The 18,216-nt window shown below is 47.3% G+C and overlaps 2 protein-coding genes across 2 annotated transcripts; both read right to left on the bottom strand.

Moving 5' to 3' along the window:
• Positions 1–347: 347 nt before the first annotated feature.
• On the bottom strand, positions 348–9,688 carry tnk2a (tyrosine kinase, non-receptor, 2a). The gene is made up of 22 exons (XM_057012933.1): positions 9,468–9,688; positions 8,825–8,980; positions 7,684–7,842; positions 7,218–7,380; positions 7,059–7,129; positions 6,761–6,967; positions 5,982–6,131; positions 5,796–5,891; positions 5,534–5,715; positions 5,334–5,460; positions 5,108–5,254; positions 4,789–4,883; positions 4,335–4,529; positions 3,923–4,014; positions 3,790–3,834; positions 3,476–3,711; positions 3,195–3,404; positions 2,412–3,052; positions 2,204–2,339; positions 1,953–2,048; positions 1,607–1,752; positions 348–1,299 (listed from the first exon to the last, which is right to left on the bottom strand). Exons 2-22 carry the CDS (start codon positions 8,855–8,857, stop codon positions 1,293–1,295), a joined length of 3,234 nt encoding a protein of 1,077 aa, XP_056868913.1. The 5' UTR covers positions 8,858–8,980; positions 9,468–9,688; the 3' UTR covers positions 348–1,292.
• Positions 9,689–10,164: 476 nt separating this feature from the next.
• Positions 10,165–16,597, bottom strand: tfr1b (transferrin receptor 1b). Its single transcript, XM_057013273.1, has 19 exons — positions 16,517–16,597; positions 15,400–15,478; positions 15,118–15,319; positions 14,805–15,027; positions 14,318–14,455; positions 14,153–14,237; positions 13,961–14,083; positions 13,788–13,883; positions 13,568–13,707; positions 13,299–13,468; positions 13,106–13,225; positions 12,924–13,009; positions 12,782–12,845; positions 12,641–12,708; positions 12,494–12,561; positions 12,264–12,354; positions 11,931–12,158; positions 11,700–11,849; positions 10,165–11,503 (listed from the first exon to the last, which is right to left on the bottom strand). Exons 2-19 carry the CDS (start codon positions 15,430–15,432, stop codon positions 11,300–11,302), a joined length of 2,289 nt encoding a protein of 762 aa, XP_056869253.1. The 5' UTR covers positions 15,433–15,478; positions 16,517–16,597; the 3' UTR covers positions 10,165–11,299.
• Between the last annotated feature and the right edge of the window lie 1,619 nt (positions 16,598–18,216).

Genomic DNA, 18,216 nt, shown 5'->3' with positions numbered 1-18,216 from the left:
CCATTGAGACGTGGTCAGATAAGTAGGGGAAGGCTGGGTTTAAGTTTAGTGCTATCGATCTGCAGAATCGCGGGGGGGGGGGGGGGGGGGGGGGGGACGTGATCAGAGGACGTGAGACACAAGCCTTCCATTAGAGGCAGCGTTTGCGGACGTGCACGAGTCTGTGGCTCGGGTGGACGTTTGGCGACTGGAAGCACAGTTCAACTGGACACGACGGAGGGACTCTTTCCATGGAGCCCATCGGATTAAGTTGTTAGTTACCGTGGCAACGGTAAAAATGAAATGAGAGGCTGCTATAATCTGGCGAGACTTGTTGGTTATTTGCGGTTATGAAAGAAAACCAGCAGTCAAATGGGTTTAAATTTATTATAAAACCATTAATAGGATGTTCTTGAATTACAGAATTATGTCTCTCACACACACACACACACACACACACACACACACACACACACACACACACACACACACTTCTTTAGTTTCCGTACCACAAGTGCAGGATTCAGTCTCTCTCTGCCTTTAATCTGACTTATTCCGGAGATTTTCCCCCACATTTGGGACCTAAACTCCGAATTTTCGCCCCCCCCACCCACAATCTCCCTCTGATCTCCTCACATGTTTCAAACACACCCGTCCAGGTTTAGAACTGACCTGCAGAGGTGCTGCATGATCGAGCAAATCCCAGCTTCACAACCTGCCACCACACTTCTGATCGATACACGCGCGCGCACATGCACACTCACGCTGAGCTCCAACAGCTGTTTGATTATCATGCAGCAGTTAATTCCACAGAACATTCATGATTAGTTGATAACGACAGCAACACCCTGTATAGATCCCGTGGTTGATTCTCACTCCTATTGCTTTGACAGTAAGAAGATGCCGGGGAAAAAAAATAAAAACAAAACACAGACAATGCATAAAAACGTACATATTTTATCCTCTGACCAGCAGTTAATGACGACACGCTAAAGTGCGGAATGATGATACATCATTTTCATTTGAACGACGACATCGGCGTCCCTGATTCTGACGAAAGCGAGCGTAAAACGTCCGACACCTCGAAAAAGAAGCCCGCCAGCTGACACGTGGACATGCTTTTAAAAATAAATACAGCGGCCATTCAAGTAAATGTTGTGACTTATTCAGTGGTAACGAGCATCTGCCTGGACGACACATGTAGCAGCACAAGTTCATCACAGCGCCTCGTTGTGTCTGGAGCCCCAGAACGATGAGTCACGTCTGATCAGGGTTCAGTGTCTTGCTGCTGTCACTTCCTGTGAGGGACTCCTTCACTTCCTGTGAGGGCACATTAAAGAGCTGTTGTCACTTGTCAAAGGTTGTTTTGTTATCACTGTAAATATGTCGAGAGGGCTGAATCGGAACTGTCGATTTTAAAACAAGGTTCTGTCGGGCGCCCCGGCCAAATTTAATTCAAAACCACTAAAACTATCAGGCCCTCTGATGGACACCTACTGCACTGAGAGGCCGAGGCTGCAGATGCTCAAAATGATCCTCTCCTCGCATCTCCTGTCATTTTTTCCCTCTGCTCTCTATTCCTCTCTCCTTTTCCTCTCACATTTCCTCCCCTCTCCTCAAACTTCACCTGTTTAATTGTGCTGCCACGGTGCCGTGGGATCCCGCACTGTCCAGTACGACCGTACTGGACTCCTCCAGGTTCCAGTTGCAGCGCTGCAGCAGTTCCTCACACTCGCTTCGTGACCTCAGACCCAAACTAAACAGCTGTTCCACCTGAGAGAAAGGAAGCCGAATCACTTTCACGCGTTTAAAACCACCAATTTCTTAATGAATCTGCGATTCCTGCAGGACAAAAGCAGAAACGTCCGCTGCACTTGGAAGATCAAAGCGACAGTCTTGACCTTGTGCACGTGTTGGCGTGCACCGAGGCTCGCTGCGCTCTTCAAGGTTAATGCATGCAGCGGTGCAGATACCTTCAAATGATTTACAGCCTGAGGAACGCTCCAGCTGTGGGTCTGCAGAGCCGCCCGACACTCCTCCAGCGTGACCCCGTGCACTGCTCTTTGGACCTGTCAATCAAACGTGAACATGATGAATGGAGGACCTAAAAGAGCCGATCTGTTTTTATGCAAAGTCGACTTTTCTGCCGTTGCCTTCAGAATCTGTCGGCGGGCACGAAATGAGCTGAATAAAATCAGGATGGGACACAAACCGCCTGCTGTACCTGTGCGATATTCAGCTCCTGTTGCATGCTGGGAGCGGCGGAGCACCCGTTGTTGTTGTTGTAGGAGGAGTTTGGTTTGGCTCCGCTAGGCTGCTGCATTATGGGTTTAACCGCTGCCATATTAGCTGCTCCATACCTGATGGAAAAAACCCAGGCGACAGTGACTGGTCGGCATGAGAACGTGAGAACTTAGGCGTCAGTAGCTCACCTTTCCAGCAATGGCGGGCGATCAGGCAGAGGTTGGGGAGTGGAGTTCTGAGGGCTGTCGATCAGAGAGAAGCGGCCACGCCCCTCGCGGTAGGGGAGGGGCTCTAATAACGAGCTGGACGAGTAGGAGGAGGTGTGAGCTGTGACTTGTAGGGACTGCGATGAGACCCGAGGAGGGCAGGATGAGGCTGGACACACCAGAGGACCGAGGAGTCCATACACGCGCCGTGGGGAGACGGTGGCCGGAGGCGGGGGCAGGGCTATGGGGGAGGAGGAGGGCTGGGGCACCAGAGGCAGTGGGGAAGAGGAGCGGGAGCCGGGCTGAGAGAAGGTGTGGTCCCTGGGTGGGATCTGAGGAGGCGTGTCTTCCTGCTCACCCAGGAGGCCTGAGCTGGAGCGAGCCTGGAAGCTGGTGCTCCGGCTGGAGAGGCTGTTTTTGGAGGGGCGCAGCGGGGGGGCGGGGCTACGAGGGGGCAGCACCGGCCTCTCCTCAAAGCAGGCGTTGACAGAGGAGGTGGAGGAAGGTGACGGTGGAGGCAGGTAGATCTGTCGATGGGGTTCCAGAGGAATCAGAGTCATGGGGAGAGGAGAGGAAGGGAGGGAGCGGCCTGTTGCCATGGGAACCTGCAGCTTCACCATCACCTAAACCAAATATTGGACAGTGGAGGCAATATTTAATTTGCTTGGATGCATTTATATTCAACACTACAACAGTTTAAAGGTGGTTTCCAACCAGGCCACTTTAGAGACACTGAAGATGGAAGCCGCGGGCATAATTCCCCACCTCACGCTGGAGTTCCTGGAAGAGGTCGGCTGATTGCGATTCGTTTCGACACGCTGTGATGGCGCCAGCTGTGGACACGCTTTCCTCTGCCTCTGTCAGAGCCCTGTAAATAGAGCGCACCTCCAGGTCCTCCGACTGGTCCTCGAGCTCTGCGCTGACTTCATCGTACGCTGGCTGTGGGAGGGGCCAGTCCAGGATTGATGGCATATCCTGACAGGACCGTCCAGATGGCAAATTTAGATGACTGGGTGGAAATATTGGACTATGCGTTTGCACTGTACCTTCAGGGTGTCCTGGTCTGCCTGCTGGGACTCGCTGAGCGGCGACGGCGTGTTTGAACTAAAGCTGTCGTCGGTGAAGTCGATAAGCGACACCTCGCTCTTTGCCGAGCGCACGCCGAAGCCCTCCCACGGCCTGAGCTTCAGCCCCAGGGACACTCCCAGCCGCTTCATCCCCGAAGATGTGCCCGCGTCATCGTCATCGTCGTAGTCGTCCATCACAGAGTCGTAGAAGGGCTCTGACGCGCCAGGAAAGACACACAGATGTGGGCAAAGCTCCATGTTTTTAGACACCACAGAAGAAGAGGAAGACTCACTCTTCAGCAGGACGGCAGGGAGCGGAGGGCGAGGCGGCGCTTGTTCTGATAACGAGAGGTTTACATTTAGGATTTACGGACCATTTACGTTTTAGCGAGATACAGAAGAAAAATAAAGAAATTCCAACTTTACTCTTGGCTCGGTTGGGGAGTTTGGTCGGCCTGGCGATGCCTGAATCCATTCCAAGCACATCGGGGGGGTCCATGGGATTCCCTAAATACAGACTGAACGGAGCAAGTTGGAAGTTTGGGAAAAGTCATGTCACCTGGGGCTCAATAAGAGAAGATAAAGTGAAAATAGGGAGAAATGTAATTTCATTGCATGATTATACATTTGAAGCGTTCAGGAATGGGGCTGAATCCGAGCTGAACACTGAACTTATTCACCAGCATTCTTCATTTAACTTGATTATTCAATTATCCAGATGGCAGCAGCTATAAATGATGCTGTGCTGCCCCCCAGCGGCCACGGGTGGAACAATTGCTGAGGTGAGCTACAGCGACAGAAGAAACTTGAAATAAATCCGGCCATTTCCCAAATTAACCTGTCGATGTGATCTGCGTGTCCCCAGCTCCGGTGAGGGTCTGTGTCTCCGTGTCCAGTGTGGATGAAGGAGTGTTTGAGCGGTCTGCTGATGTCCTGCGCGGACAGACCGGCCACGGACGTCACCACGTGACGAGGAAACTGCCCGACTCGCAGCGTCCCCCTGTTCTGACCCCGCCACCAGTAATGTTCCGCCCTGAAAGAACACGTTCGAATCACTTAAATAACACGTTTTCCTGAAGTCTTCTGGCACACTCGGGATTCAACAGCCTGTGAATCGCGTCACATTATCTTACGTGGCTCATTAAGCCAATCACAGGTCGCCTTTATACGACTGTAATAAGCTGCAACAGGACAGTAATTACAGTAATTACCCAGAATCCCAGAATCACGGGTGATGCAGCCGCTCACCAGCAACAGAAACAGAGCGGAATTATTTAGCGTCCCCCACTGACCTGCCCTCGATGATGGTGATGACATCGTTCATCTTAATCTGCAGCTTGTCTTCCTCCTCGAAGTCCTGCAGGGCTCTCATGTCTGTGGGCATCGTCTGCAGGACACACACACACACACAGACACACACACACAGGTAGTGAGTTATTACTGTCATTAGCTGGGTTATAAAGACAAACAGGAGAAAACTGCTAATGCTGATAAATTTGTTTTTACTTATTTCCTCTGCTAGAATCCAATTAATCTGTCTGATGAACCCAATTTGGCCCCTTTAGATTTGAACGAAATATGAGTGTGATCGCCGTGGCTCCCCCGTGCTACCTCCAGCAGGAAGTCCTTGAGGGCGATGAACGTCGGCCGGTCTTCGGGTTTGGGACTCCAGCACTGCAGCATGACGTTGTAGATGTCCTGAGGACAGTCCTCCGGTTTGCACAGCCGCTCGGCCTCCACGTCCACCTTGTGGAGGATCTGCAAAGACACAAAGTTGAGGAACATTCCGAAGAACCCGGTGATTTAGATCCTGCTAGAGGAATTGTTCGTGCCGGACCTGGCTCCCATTAAGGCCCAGCCAAGGGTCCTGCCCGTGGGTGAACATCTCCCACAGAGTGACCCCGAACATCCAGGTATCGGAGGCGTGAGAGAAGGTACGAGACTTCAGAGACTCTGGCGCACACCTGGAGGACAAGTTGTTAGTAAAGAAACACCACGACTGTTTGAGGTGCCGATTAAAAGCGACAGCCATCTCACCAGGGGAAAGGGATTTTGTGTCCCTCCTCCATGATGTACTGGTCCGTGTGTGTCGGTAGCGCCCTCATCAGGCCGAAGTCCCCGATCTTCACCGTCTCGTTGGTGGACAGCAAAACATTGCGTGCAGCCAGGTCCCTGTGAAGGAAGCGCTTCTGCTCCAGGTAGGCCATCCCACACGCCACCTGTACGAGCGCTAAGCCTCAGAAATCTGCTTTTTTACCTCCTGTTTGATTAAAAAGAAAACACACACAGAAAAACAGACCTGCACAGCGTAGTTACACAACGAGGAGATGAGGATGTGACCCTGACGCTTCCTCAGACGGTCCAACAGGGAACCCAGAGGGGCCAGCTCAACCACCTGCATCCAGTAAGGACAAGTTTAGATGGGACTATGGGAGAAGGACAACACGCGCGTGTGTGTTTGTGTGTGTGTGTGTTGGTGTTTTACCATCTTCATCGGCTGTGTGAGGACGATGCCGTGCAGACGGATCAGGTTCTGGTGGTTCAGCGAATGCATAGCGTTCACCTCTCGGATGAAATCATCCAGACCGTCCGAGTCCAACACGTTAGCCTTTAGACACTTCACCGCCACAGTTAGCTAGACGGAGAGGAGGTGAGACAAACAGGGAGAAAACGTGATCTGCAACGATAAAGCAGCTTCTATTTCAAATCAAACTGACACACTTACGACAATACAGAATTGTCTTAGCCAGTAATTACAGCCATGGCCCACAAGTTAGCAAATGTTGATTGGCTGAAGTACAGGTTAGCTACCTCTGATGGCCATACAAGGTTTCCACGAGCAGTGGTAGATGTTAGCTAGTAGCAGCAGACGTCAGTAAACTGCTGCATGTACAGTATTTAGCTCCTCTGGATGATAGCTGGTGACAGAAACACTGTGGCAAACATTAGCTTGTATTGTCGGAACGTAAATGTAAATTCAGCACTATAGAGCGCATCTGACTATAAGCTGCGGATTTAATGTTTAAATTAAATGTTTAATTACTACACAAGGCAGTAGCAAGAAGATAAAATGAGTAAAATGAGATAACCATACCACGAGTGCCATAACACAGCAGTTACAGTAACGCGGTGTCTTGCTCTTGCGCTGCTTGAGCGCCCTCTAGTGGCCGATTGGTCTTAACTATCCATTCAAACTGAGGAAGTCTCAAAAATCTATAAATAAGCCGCATCGCTCTACAAGCTCAGCGTTATTCCCAGACTCACCACGCTACCACTCGGTGACGTCCACTCTCCTCTCCGGACGACCCCAAACGTTCCATCTCCCAAACGCTCGAACAGCTGCAGCTCAGACTCTTTAATCAGGCAGGTTAGCGAGGCGCCCGACTCGCTGCTGGCTGCCACCGCGCTCGCCGTCGCCCCCTGTGGGAGGGCTTGCTGCGGGTCGGCGTCAGACCGTTTCACGGGAAACACCTACGGGACGGAGAAGATGACGGCCAGTTAAATCAAATGTGGAAAACAGGACTTGTGCTGCTGCCATTGGCTGATTTGGTAAAAGCTGCACCTTGCTCATCCAGGATTTCCGTTTATAGAGCGCTCTTCTCCTCTTGATGGCCTCCCACAGTCTCCTCTGACCTGAGCCGACACAATCACACCTGTCAGAGAAGCTACGCCCACCGTCAGGAAGCAAAGCCCGTGAGGAACTCGAGCGCGGCGCTGTCACCTGGGCGGCCCATGCCGATCTTCTCCAGGTCTTCGTTCTTGACGTAGTCGAAGTGGGAGAGCCGCGTGACGTTGAGCTCGTCGCGTATCCGCAGGAAGTAGTGCTGCAGCTGCACGTCTGTGAGCAGCTCCAGCAGCCACTCGGTGCCCTCTTCACACTGCATCTGCACACACACACACACACACACACACACACACACACACACACACGCACACACGCACATTATCTCCTGCTCGTTTTTTCTTAAAATCACTTTCTTATTAAAACACCGCCACCTAGTGGACAGCCAATGTAAAAGCACAAGCTGCAGGTATAGTTGTGTGTGCAAACAGGAAAAAACATATATAATTTCACGAAAGATGCCAATAAATCATCCATCAACTCGCAAACACACGCACACACGCGCTTCCACGCCTGTACTGACACACAGGAAAAGGTTACGTTGGACCACAAATTCACATTTTACCATTCCTCCTCTGACATCTCCTCTCCTCCTGTCTCTCGCCTCCTCCTCCTCCTCCTCCTCCCCCACCTCCTCTCCTCTGCTGTAGGCGAGGCGTTGGTACACGTAGCTCTCCCCCATAACTACAGCGGCTCGTCGCGTCCTCTTTTTCTCGCCCTCTCTCTGCGGAGAAGGTGTGAGCTATGAGTCCCGTTTGCTGTCCCCCCTCTGTGACCTTCACTCCCCCCCCAATCCTTAAACGCACGTTGGGAGGTATCTGCTCGGCTATCCTAAATCTAGCGAGTCACTCCCTCCATCTGTCCTCCCTGCTGACTCACAGCATCACACAGCGTCCGACACCTCCGTCCTCCCTTCTCTCTCTCCCCCCATCCTCTCTCGCTCTCTCTCTTTTTTTTCTGATGTTAAATAATTCAGCAGCACAAAGCAGAGAGGGGAGGAGGGAGGAGAATGTGGACACAGAGAGGGACGCTAATGCAAAAGCAGATGGATGAACGAACGGACGAGAAGAGCAGAGGACACTTTTTAAACATCCTCTAATATCAGGACTGACCACTAGGTGGCACTTCACGATATTTTCAGCATATTTTCGATCCGAAAAAGGGGAATTTTGCAGATCTTTTGGGACACAATGCTGCGCGGAGCCTCTACTGGGCACCGATGGCGAAACGTAACAGAAAAATTGATCTGGTTTTGTCTCGAGTCATGTGAATGCCAATAATAACACACGTCTGTGCCTTCCATATTTAGAAATATTTGCACGATGTTGCTCTTTATGCACATGGCTGCTAAACATGTCTGCACCACAGGAAGGAGTTGTGAGAGAAGACTGTGCAGTGTATTTATTCGCACACTTTGTGTGCGTGGTGTCTGCAGAGCCTTCATCTCTGTGGTTTTCTTCAAGGGCAACGCTCGATGCTAAATATAGCGTCGGCACAGACATCGGGACTGGCAGCTTTGTTCACAGATGATGAAGATGAGGGTTGGACGGCAGCGCTACTGATTTAACAGCCGAGCAATTACAGACATCTCACAGCAAAAGTGCGCTGGGACACTGTCCGTTATTCTGTGGACTCTGAAGAGGAGGCGGTGGCTTTTGCATTAGCATCCTGGAAACCACACTGATTAGTAACGTGATGTCTTTTACTTCAGTCATTGTCGCGGGCGCCTCCTCCAACATGCGCACAAGGCAGCTCGCCTCCTCTCACCCTGGGGAGCTCTTCTGCTGGATTCAGGCCTCGAAAGCTGTGGCCAGGAGGGACTGGAGACCCTGGAGGTCACCATGAGCGAAGAGACCCTGCATCTAGATTATAAAAAAGAGAAAAGCTAAGCTAAGTCTCCAACTATACATTGCAAAAGTCATGACGGTCCTTTGAGAATCATATTAAAGTGTATGAGACGTCATATTGGATCTTATGACTGATTGATTAGATACCATTATTAATACATTTCCTGCAAACAATATAACCATATCTCGCAAATATATCTGTTTTTTAACGATCAGGAGCCAATTTGGGGGGAAACAATCCGAAGTCCGTGAACGCAGCAGCAGATGGAGCGGTCTGCGGGGATCACGTGGTTTGTGATGAGCACAGAATCGATTTTAATTGATCAAGCTGCCGCTTCGGTCAAAGCTGATTAGCTCCCGTCGTCTCCCTGGATGCGTGTCAGTAAACATCTTACCGTCGGCTTCACGCGTGGTGGCAAAAACCGAGGTTTATTTAGGTTGAATAATTCCATTTAACGTTAGCGCAAAACGCCAAGATACGGAGCTTCGAGAAAGCACCGACCTGTGAAGATGGGTGATTAGCGGGAGACCGCTGCCTTCCTCCGGGCGGTCTAACTGCTGCTGACGGCCGTGGAATCGAAGTGCCTTTTACCCTCTGCCGGTTAAATCCGTACCTTATTGTTTTATCCTTGTACCGTTAATTCCGGGAGTCTCTTCACTGCGCCCGCCGCGATTTATGAGCGTCACTGTGCCTCACCTCACGCGCAGCAAACTGTGACATCCACTTCCGGTTGGGAGCTGAGCCTTCAGAGTAAAAGCACAGACAATCGTGTGAACCGGCCAGGCTTCCGGTTCCAAAAGAAAATCAAAAAATGTAAGAATTCTTTAATTTTTTTTTGTTGCTTCGTGTGTTTGTCATTGTTTTGCTTTCGTAGTGAATATTATGAATATTTTCTGCCTTCTTTTCTTCATTTATAACTTTTTAATTTTCATTTTGAAAAGTGATTGGCGTCGTGTATGTCTTCAGAAATAAAATATTCCAGTTATCAAAGCAGCAACTGAATGCATATATTTTACACATTAAATGATCCACAGTGAAAGTTTGTGTTGTAAATTACCCGTGTGAACAGATTATACTTAGACTGACGTCTAAAATATTTCTGTTGAATAAGATTAGCATTTAATGAGAAGTCTAGAAGTTGGCAAGAGTACTTGATTTTTATCTTAATCCAACAAAAAAAAAAAAGAGATTGTCCAAATGCAACAAGCCAAACCTGTTTATTAAAGTTTCCACATACATCTCAATTAACAGGTTCTAACAAGGAAATTGGTTCCACACAGCTAGTAGAATAATCAAACCACCCAACCCAGACAAAGAAACCTCATATAATGGCTGAAAGTGAGCACATACTGAAAACATGAGAGGACTGTATTTTGAGGGGAGATAAGGGGACATTTAAGTATACTATTGTGATAAATATACATTTGTTTTAGCGTGCCCGACTTGAATTCAATGGAAAAAAGGTAAATTGTATCTGCAACGTCTTTAAACTTGAATCAAAACGGTAGCAAATCACGACTAAAAGGTGCTAAAGAGTAACATGCGAGAGATCTGTATGCAAATAAAAGCAGACACACCCATAAAACAACAGTACAAGACCAAACAAAGAAATAAGTATAAAACTGTGGGAAACACTGTCCCCGATAGGTTGCTCCACCCTTAAAGTGAAATATGAGAGTCACTGCTCTCGATAAATACACGTAAACATATACCGGTAGGCAAAAACTACCATCACTGTTCTTCATTATGGAAGGCACTGCTCCCGATAATGGGTTTTAATTATGGAAGACACTGCTCCCGATAATATATCATCAAAATAAGCTGCTCTGACAGAGATTGTGCAACATAAAAATCACAATTTATGGACTTAGTTGCTGCTGAGGTGCAGAGAAATTGTCCAAATTTTTGTCAGCAAGATTTGAGGAGTCATTTATGTAGCAGATGCTGCCGCGAGATCCGACAGTATAACCGTCATAATTATGGAAGGCACTGCTCCCGATAACATCACATAAAAAATACTTTATAGTGGGCACTGCCACCGATAAATAAGTATAAATAAGGACTAATGCTTCATTGGCTTTCAGGTTACAGCAAAACTACAGTGAGGCAGAAGTATCACTTGATTTCAAGCATTTTGGATTTTTTTTTTTTTTTACTTTGGATCTTTGTGGGATTAACCCCCCCCCCCCCCCCCCCCCAAAAAAAACAAGTCTGTGTTTAAAGGGTAAAAGCTAGAGCTCAAGCGCTTATATTGAAGTCTTCCTCCGCTATTTAGCAATTGTTATATTAATGAGAAACAGAGGAACGAACATACATCTACTTCCCTTTGTTCCCTAATTGATATCCCAGATGTTTCCCATCATGGCGTTGGCACAACCCTGCAGGTTCCAGGTAGCCAGGGCAAGCTGGACACGGAGATCCTCCATGTCAGTGGACTTGGCGATGGACGCCAGAGTGTGGGGGCCTCGGCCGAACAGGAGGTGACGGAAGGGCGTCTCATTGGGCGACACGTAGGGAGAGAGGAGGGTGGACTCAACCTAGGAAGAAAAAAGAGTGTCTTAAATCCAAAAAGGACAAGATGCGGTTAAAGTATTAGGTGGAGTCCCACAGGGGTCAATTCTGGGTCCTAAGTTTCTCTCACTTACTCTTGCCTCAGAGTCATTAAAAAGGCAAATCATGTGACTGACTGCCTTTGTTTCACAACAATGCCAAAAGTCCCAGTGTTCTCCTTACGCTCATGATCCTGTCGTTGAGGATGCGGCACGCCTCCTGGTCAGTTAGATCAGTGTTGCCGATGGCCGTCTTGATGCCTGACGTGGCTCTCTGGAAACTGCCTCTCGCTTGGTTCAGCCAGTTAGGACTCACATCCTTCAACTGACCAGACTGCAGAAGACGAAATACAATTGTTTACACGTCTGCCAACTCTCATTCTAGTGACAGACACACTCACACACACACACACACCATGGAGAGTTGCATGAGGCGTTTGTAGACTTGGGCCACAGCGTTGGTGAGAACTGAGCCATACCGAGTCGTGTCCAGTCTCAGCAGGTGGTCGTGAACTAACCGGAGAGCCATCTGCCCGGCGACTTGAGCTGCCGCCACAGTCATTTCACTGGTTTTTTGGGTGGTTTGGTAATTCAGGTGATCCTTGTTGTCAAGGTCGGTGCCGTAGTACAAATAAGAATCAGTCTGTAGAGGAAAACCCGTTTAGTGTGACCATCACTTAATCAAAAATCCAGCAGAATCTTAAACTGTGATCATTTAATTCCTATTTTTTTTGCCATTGCTGCGCACATTTCGGGAGATGAAGTGGAAAGAGATGGAAGGAATGCCAGCGAACGCCAGGAATGGGTAGGCGGAGTCATCCACCGTCATTGGCTTCATTCTGTAAACATATAAAAGGTTTATTCTCCAGGATGAAGGTAAACAAATACCCCATCAAAATATTAGAAATCTGGAAAAGGAAGATTCTAATAAACTAAAAAGGAAATTAGCACAACAGTACAGTAAATTTATTGGCTTACACAGCAGCCTCCCAGTTATTTTTCCCCATCATACTGTGCAAGGATCCAGAGCCAAAAGGGTCCTGCACCTGTGGAAGTAGGACCAACACTTAAATAACGTCGATGTTTGCAGCAGAACTAATCCAGCTATGAGAAGGCTGCCTTTACCTCTTTCATAGTGCCCTCAAGGAGACTGTAGAGCAGTGGACTCGCCGAGGCCACGAAGCTCCCACGACCTTGTGAAGAAGGGGGGGATTGATTCAAAATGCTCCAGTACAGAGATAATTTGCAGCTATGAGTGATACTGACCAAGGACGACTCCGTCCAAGCTGATGTAGGTGAAGACGCTCTTATCGATGGAGGACATGTAACCCTAAAAAACAAGGAGAGCATTTGCAGAGCAGCACGGGTCGATGTGAGCATCCGCTGAAAACAAACATGCAAAACTGACCTCCAACCACTCGGTGGCGCCAACGCTTCCATACTCTCCGGCACTCCAGCTTGCAAAGACTATACTCCTCCTGGGCTTGAACCCATCTGATAATAGTGTGTGAAATGGCAAAAACCTCATCATCATCTATTAGTTACTCAGGTAAAATTACAGTCTGAACTCTGACATGACGCATTTGTTACCTTCATCCACCATTTTCCGAACGGCCTTGGCCAGTTCCACCAGTACTGTGGTGCCAACTGTGGCTTTGGTGTAGCCTTCACCCCAGGCATCCCTCTGGGCTCCCAGAACCACATAACGATCTGCAGATCGAAAATCGCCCATTTAGACAAAGTAATCAATGTTACGACTTTGGATCACAAAGATGAACTGTACCAGGATCAGTAAATCCTTTGATGACGCCAAAGACATTGTGGATCTTCTTGTTGACCAGGATGTTGTTTACCTCCACAGTAATGTTCTCCTGACCTCCCAGCCTGTAAGTTATGGCGGGCAAGCCCCCTTTAAAATTACTGCTGGCAGCTGGTTCAGGACCACTAATATTCCTAAAAAAGAAGGGAAGAGGATTCATGGAAAATCTGGGAGTGTTTTTGTTTTCAACAGTTCACATAATTCCTTCAGGAGGTTAAATAACGTGGTCTTACTGTAGAAGGGTTATGGCATCTTTGGCGGTGATGGTCTGTGCTGGGATCTTTGGGAGGCCAGATGACTTAGTTGGGGGGAACTGGGTATGGTTGAAAGAGGGGAATCCAGGTGTGTAAGGGTCCCCTGAACCCAGATGCACCTGAATTAATACGTGGACAGAGTCAACGCATATTAAGAGTGTTATAGAAACAGATCGAACACTGTCTTGCATACACCTACATGTCCATAGAGAGGAGTGTCATGGCGATAACTGTGCTGTTCAGGGTCGGGGTAGATCAGGACAGCAGAGGCTCCCTTAGCGGCAGCATTATCAACCTGGAATCATTCATTTACAGAAACGTGACATCATTTCTATTCCTTAATGTGAGAAATTAAATTCAATTAACACCAACCTGCTCTGCAAAAGAGATCTTCCCTGCTCGCAGCAGCACCACGCTGCCTTCCACTCCAATGTTGTTCTTCTGAAGAACTTCTAGATCCTCCTTACGACCGTAGTTGCCATAAACCAGCTTCCCCTGTGAACGGCAGCGGGAGTCAGACAGGCTCAACCATCCAAAGAAAGAGAAGAGTAACTGTTATATTACTTGGGCAGTTCCTGGAAAGCTGTAGGCCAGGTAACCTTCAGGTTTGAAGACAGATGAACCAAAATAGACACTGTTGGGAAGTTCGCTGCAAATGAAGGACAAATGCGAGCTTTAAAAAAAATGTTTTGCCAGCAGTAGCGTCGGGAGGTTAGCGTGACATCAAACCTGTTTGGCATTTGTAGCTGAACATAGTGGACGTCAGTCCAAGGATCCATTCTCTGCATCTTGAACTCATTAACAATGCGCTCCCCTAGATTCTCATCCTCCTCACTTCCTGCTGCATGTCTGGGCAGGTTGAAGTCACTGCAGACAAGTGATTTTAAGTGATTTCATCCGAGATCAATGACAATCCACATCTGTCCACAAGTGAATCACAAGCTCTCAGAAACGACACAAGAGTTACAATAACGTCACGACAAACACGAGGGGTGATGAGTTCTGAAGACAGGAGTTTTCAATTTACTCGAATTCACAATCTAAAAAAGGTACTGATGACTTTAGAACTCTGTACTGTAATACCACATCAGTCCAGTAGGTGGCGGCTGGGTGCTGACTATGCCAGATTATAGTCTTCAAAAAGGTTGAAAATATAGAGATGTGGGGAAAAAATACAACAACTTCCCGATAGACAGGCTGGTGTTGTTGAAAGTACCTTAGTGTGGTTTTGAAGGATTGACTGGTGAGTTTCTGCTTCAGTAGTTGGGTGATGTCCTTCCACTGCAGCTCGGTTTCTTCTGGAGCAGCAGGAGCAGCAGCAGCTGTAACAGGAGCTGAAGTCACCTGTGTCTGACTTCCTGTCACCACCTTAGCTTGAGGTTCACATCTCACTGGCTCTCCCTGATGTTTATTTTGGCTGGCGTACGCAATCATGTAGCCTGGACACAACAGTCAGGTGTGTATGTACAGTATGCAGGTAGTAAATTGCAGGTTTACACATACAACAATCGTTACATTGATAATCCTACCGATGCCAAATATCAGCAGCATTCCCAGGACATAGAAACACAAATTACGCCAGTGTTGCCGGGGCGCGGCGGGCCGAAAGCTCGGAGACCCGTCCACCTGATCGTCAGGCTCGCCGGAATCGTCAGACAGTTTGATTTCCGCGTGTCCTTCTCCATCTTCTGTGGAATGCAAGGTAAACCTGCTGTACTGCTTGTTCTTAATCTGCAGGAAGAGAGATAAAGTGTTGAAACTATGAGCGCAACATGTTTCCGTTCAAACAGCTTAACAGTTTCAACACTCACCACGCGGTTGAAGGCAGACCTGAGGCGATCCATGGAGGACAGGTTAATGATGATGGCCTTGAAAGCAGAATATGAGGCTCTGTATGATGAAATAAGTCAAAAAATAAAGAAAAAGAACTGAAAATGTGTCGGGCTATAAGTAAGTTCATGCAAGTTTCTCTGTGAACAGACTGAAAATTCCACAAATGTTCCAACTCCAGTAAAAAAAGTGCCAGCAGAAGCTTGGATATAATCTGTCACACAAAGCACACTGCCTGGAAAAAGCATCACAGTTCAAAGAATTTCAAATAGCATGTGATGGGTGAATCACTACTCCCTCCTGCATACCGGATGTTAAATACCGCTAAAAATAAGGGCACCATGATGACTGCAATTCTGTGGAAGTGTTTTTGTGCCATAAAAGAGGCAGATGTGCCCTTATGGTTTATGCACAGCTAAATAAGGCCAAAAACACCAAAGAAAAACCCCATACAAATTCAGAATCTGTACTGTGACCTTCATCTTGCTCTACGGTTTTAGTAACACGTGCGATAGACTGCTCTGCCATGCCAATGTGCTAAATACGGACCCAGCTGCACTTTCAGGAAGGCTTTTGTTTGAGCTTTAAGCAACAAAATCTTCACTTCCTGCACCGATGGCACAATCTTAACGAAACAAGAGGGCATTCATTTCAGGTGAAGGTGACGCAACACTTCCCACACAAAGGAGAAGATATTCATACTAAAGATTTCATATATATAAGCAGGCCAAGATCCTGTGGGACTTCCAGACTGATGAGGAGGTGAGAGAATGTGGGGTGTGAAGGCCACAGTGGTCCCAGTAGTGATGGGGACACGGTGGGCAGTAACCCCCAAGCTGAGTAGATGCTCCAACAGATACCAGGAACAACATCAGAGATCTAAAACCCATGAACTACATTCTGTTGAGTTTTTAAAATGTACATTTGATGATTATTCGAACTATATTCTCATTAAAAGGAATATTAAGGAGACAATGATTTTTTTCCTTCGCCTTCGTCTCCAAACATAGAAAAACATAAACAACCCAAAGAAGCGGGAAATAAACATGGAATAAATGAATGAATGTAATAAACGCCTTTTGATATCAGCCGACTCACCTTTCGGGCGCCCTGATAACGTGTTCTATGATCTTCCGTGTCCTTACCAGTTTTATTTCCGCCTACGTCATCACGCAGGCCCACACGTTCTCCATTTGGCGCGCGTGAACGCCCTGTGGGCGGAGACTAACCAGCCATGGGTAAAACACATATTTGCACTTTCCTGAAATAATTTGTCTCTTTGGAGAGTGACATACTGTTAAACATCATATATAGTGCATATATTCAATACATTTTTACGTGCACATTTGTACAATACGTGCATATTATAATAGGCAAAGTATATACGAGTATAACGTATTCCGGCAGTCGTGCAATATTGGAACTGTACCACATGGCGTCGCTGTAACGCCGTGTGTTTCAAACCCAGTTTATTCAGCAGCACTATATTGCTCATATGGGAGAACATTACTTTCATTACCTGCCAGAAGACGTTGTTCTCTACAGTTTCTTGACACTTGAAAGTGACGTGTATTTGAGTTTGACACCCATGAACCTGGGAGTTTGTTGTGGCATCAAGGCTGCAGGCAACAACTTGGCATCAGGATCTTTCCGCCAACCTTGAGATCACCTCTGATAAATCTGAACTGTGACGAGCCAGAAGCAAATGGCGGTTCGAGCTGAACTATGGGCTGATTGTGTTTAATTATTCAGGCGAACTTTATTGGAGGTGTCAACCTGTTGCTCAGCAGAGCATGTTTCTGTAGGAGTTGCACCATAAAAACCACACTTGAAACTCTAATTCACGAAGTAAATGTGTATTTTTTGCTGCAGTCATTTGAAAAAACAAGTTTGTTCTCTGCCATTCAGTGACTCCAGGACAGGTGTTTCATTCTTGCAGTTTAGATTCTAAAAACACTGGTAGCCAAAGCACAACTTTACTATAAATTCCCATGGTTGGTGTTTTATTAAGGAATGGAACTAAACGTTTTAATCCCTGAACATCCATCATTCCCTTTCCTGGATATAATTCCTAAACTGTGCAGATTATCATCACCCTCACATCAGCAGCTCTTCGCTGAGTGACAAATCTGCATTCCTCACTTCCTTCCCTCTGCTATCACTCCATCATTATTCTGCTGCTGCCAGCAAATTCATTCTTCCGTGCACATAATGCGATCCGCAGGGGATAACGGTACTGCAGGGCTCACCCGGGAGCGGGTGGCGGATGGGCGTTTGAAGCCGCCTCTGTAAAGTGAAATGTTAATATTTTGCTCCAGGCAGGAATCAATTAGAGTGATTATGCAGCTGACGGTTAAATACCAGCCGATTTGAATCCAACACAGATGAGAGGCTGCAAGATTGTGGCTGCACAGGTGCTGGGATTGGCCCTGCAACGATGCTACATTCACTGACAATCGGGAATAATAAGATTCTGGGCAATAAACAACCAAACAAACAAACAAAACTCCAAAACAGAAGAGCTAATCAACAACATTATGGAAAGGATATCTTGATAAGGAACAATTATGTGAAATATTCACCGTGGGCTTCAGCATTTTTGCTAAATAAATAGCCTAAATAAAGCTGGATGTGATGGCAATAAATTATTATAAATACTTCGTAAAATACATCTTGTGTTCGGAGCTGTAGTACATTTATTTTACTCACAGCTTCTGTTTGAATTACTTTTTTATTTGATTACAGTGTGGCACAGATGATAATTTTATCATCAGTATTTATCTAATTCACAGTTGCTT

Source organism: Takifugu flavidus, chromosome 17, assembly GCF_003711565.1.
Source record: "Takifugu flavidus isolate HTHZ2018 chromosome 17, ASM371156v2, whole genome shotgun sequence".
Classification (NCBI taxonomy): Eukaryota; Metazoa; Chordata; class Actinopteri; order Tetraodontiformes; family Tetraodontidae; genus Takifugu; species Takifugu flavidus.
This window is presented reverse-complemented; position numbering and strand designations above follow the sequence as displayed.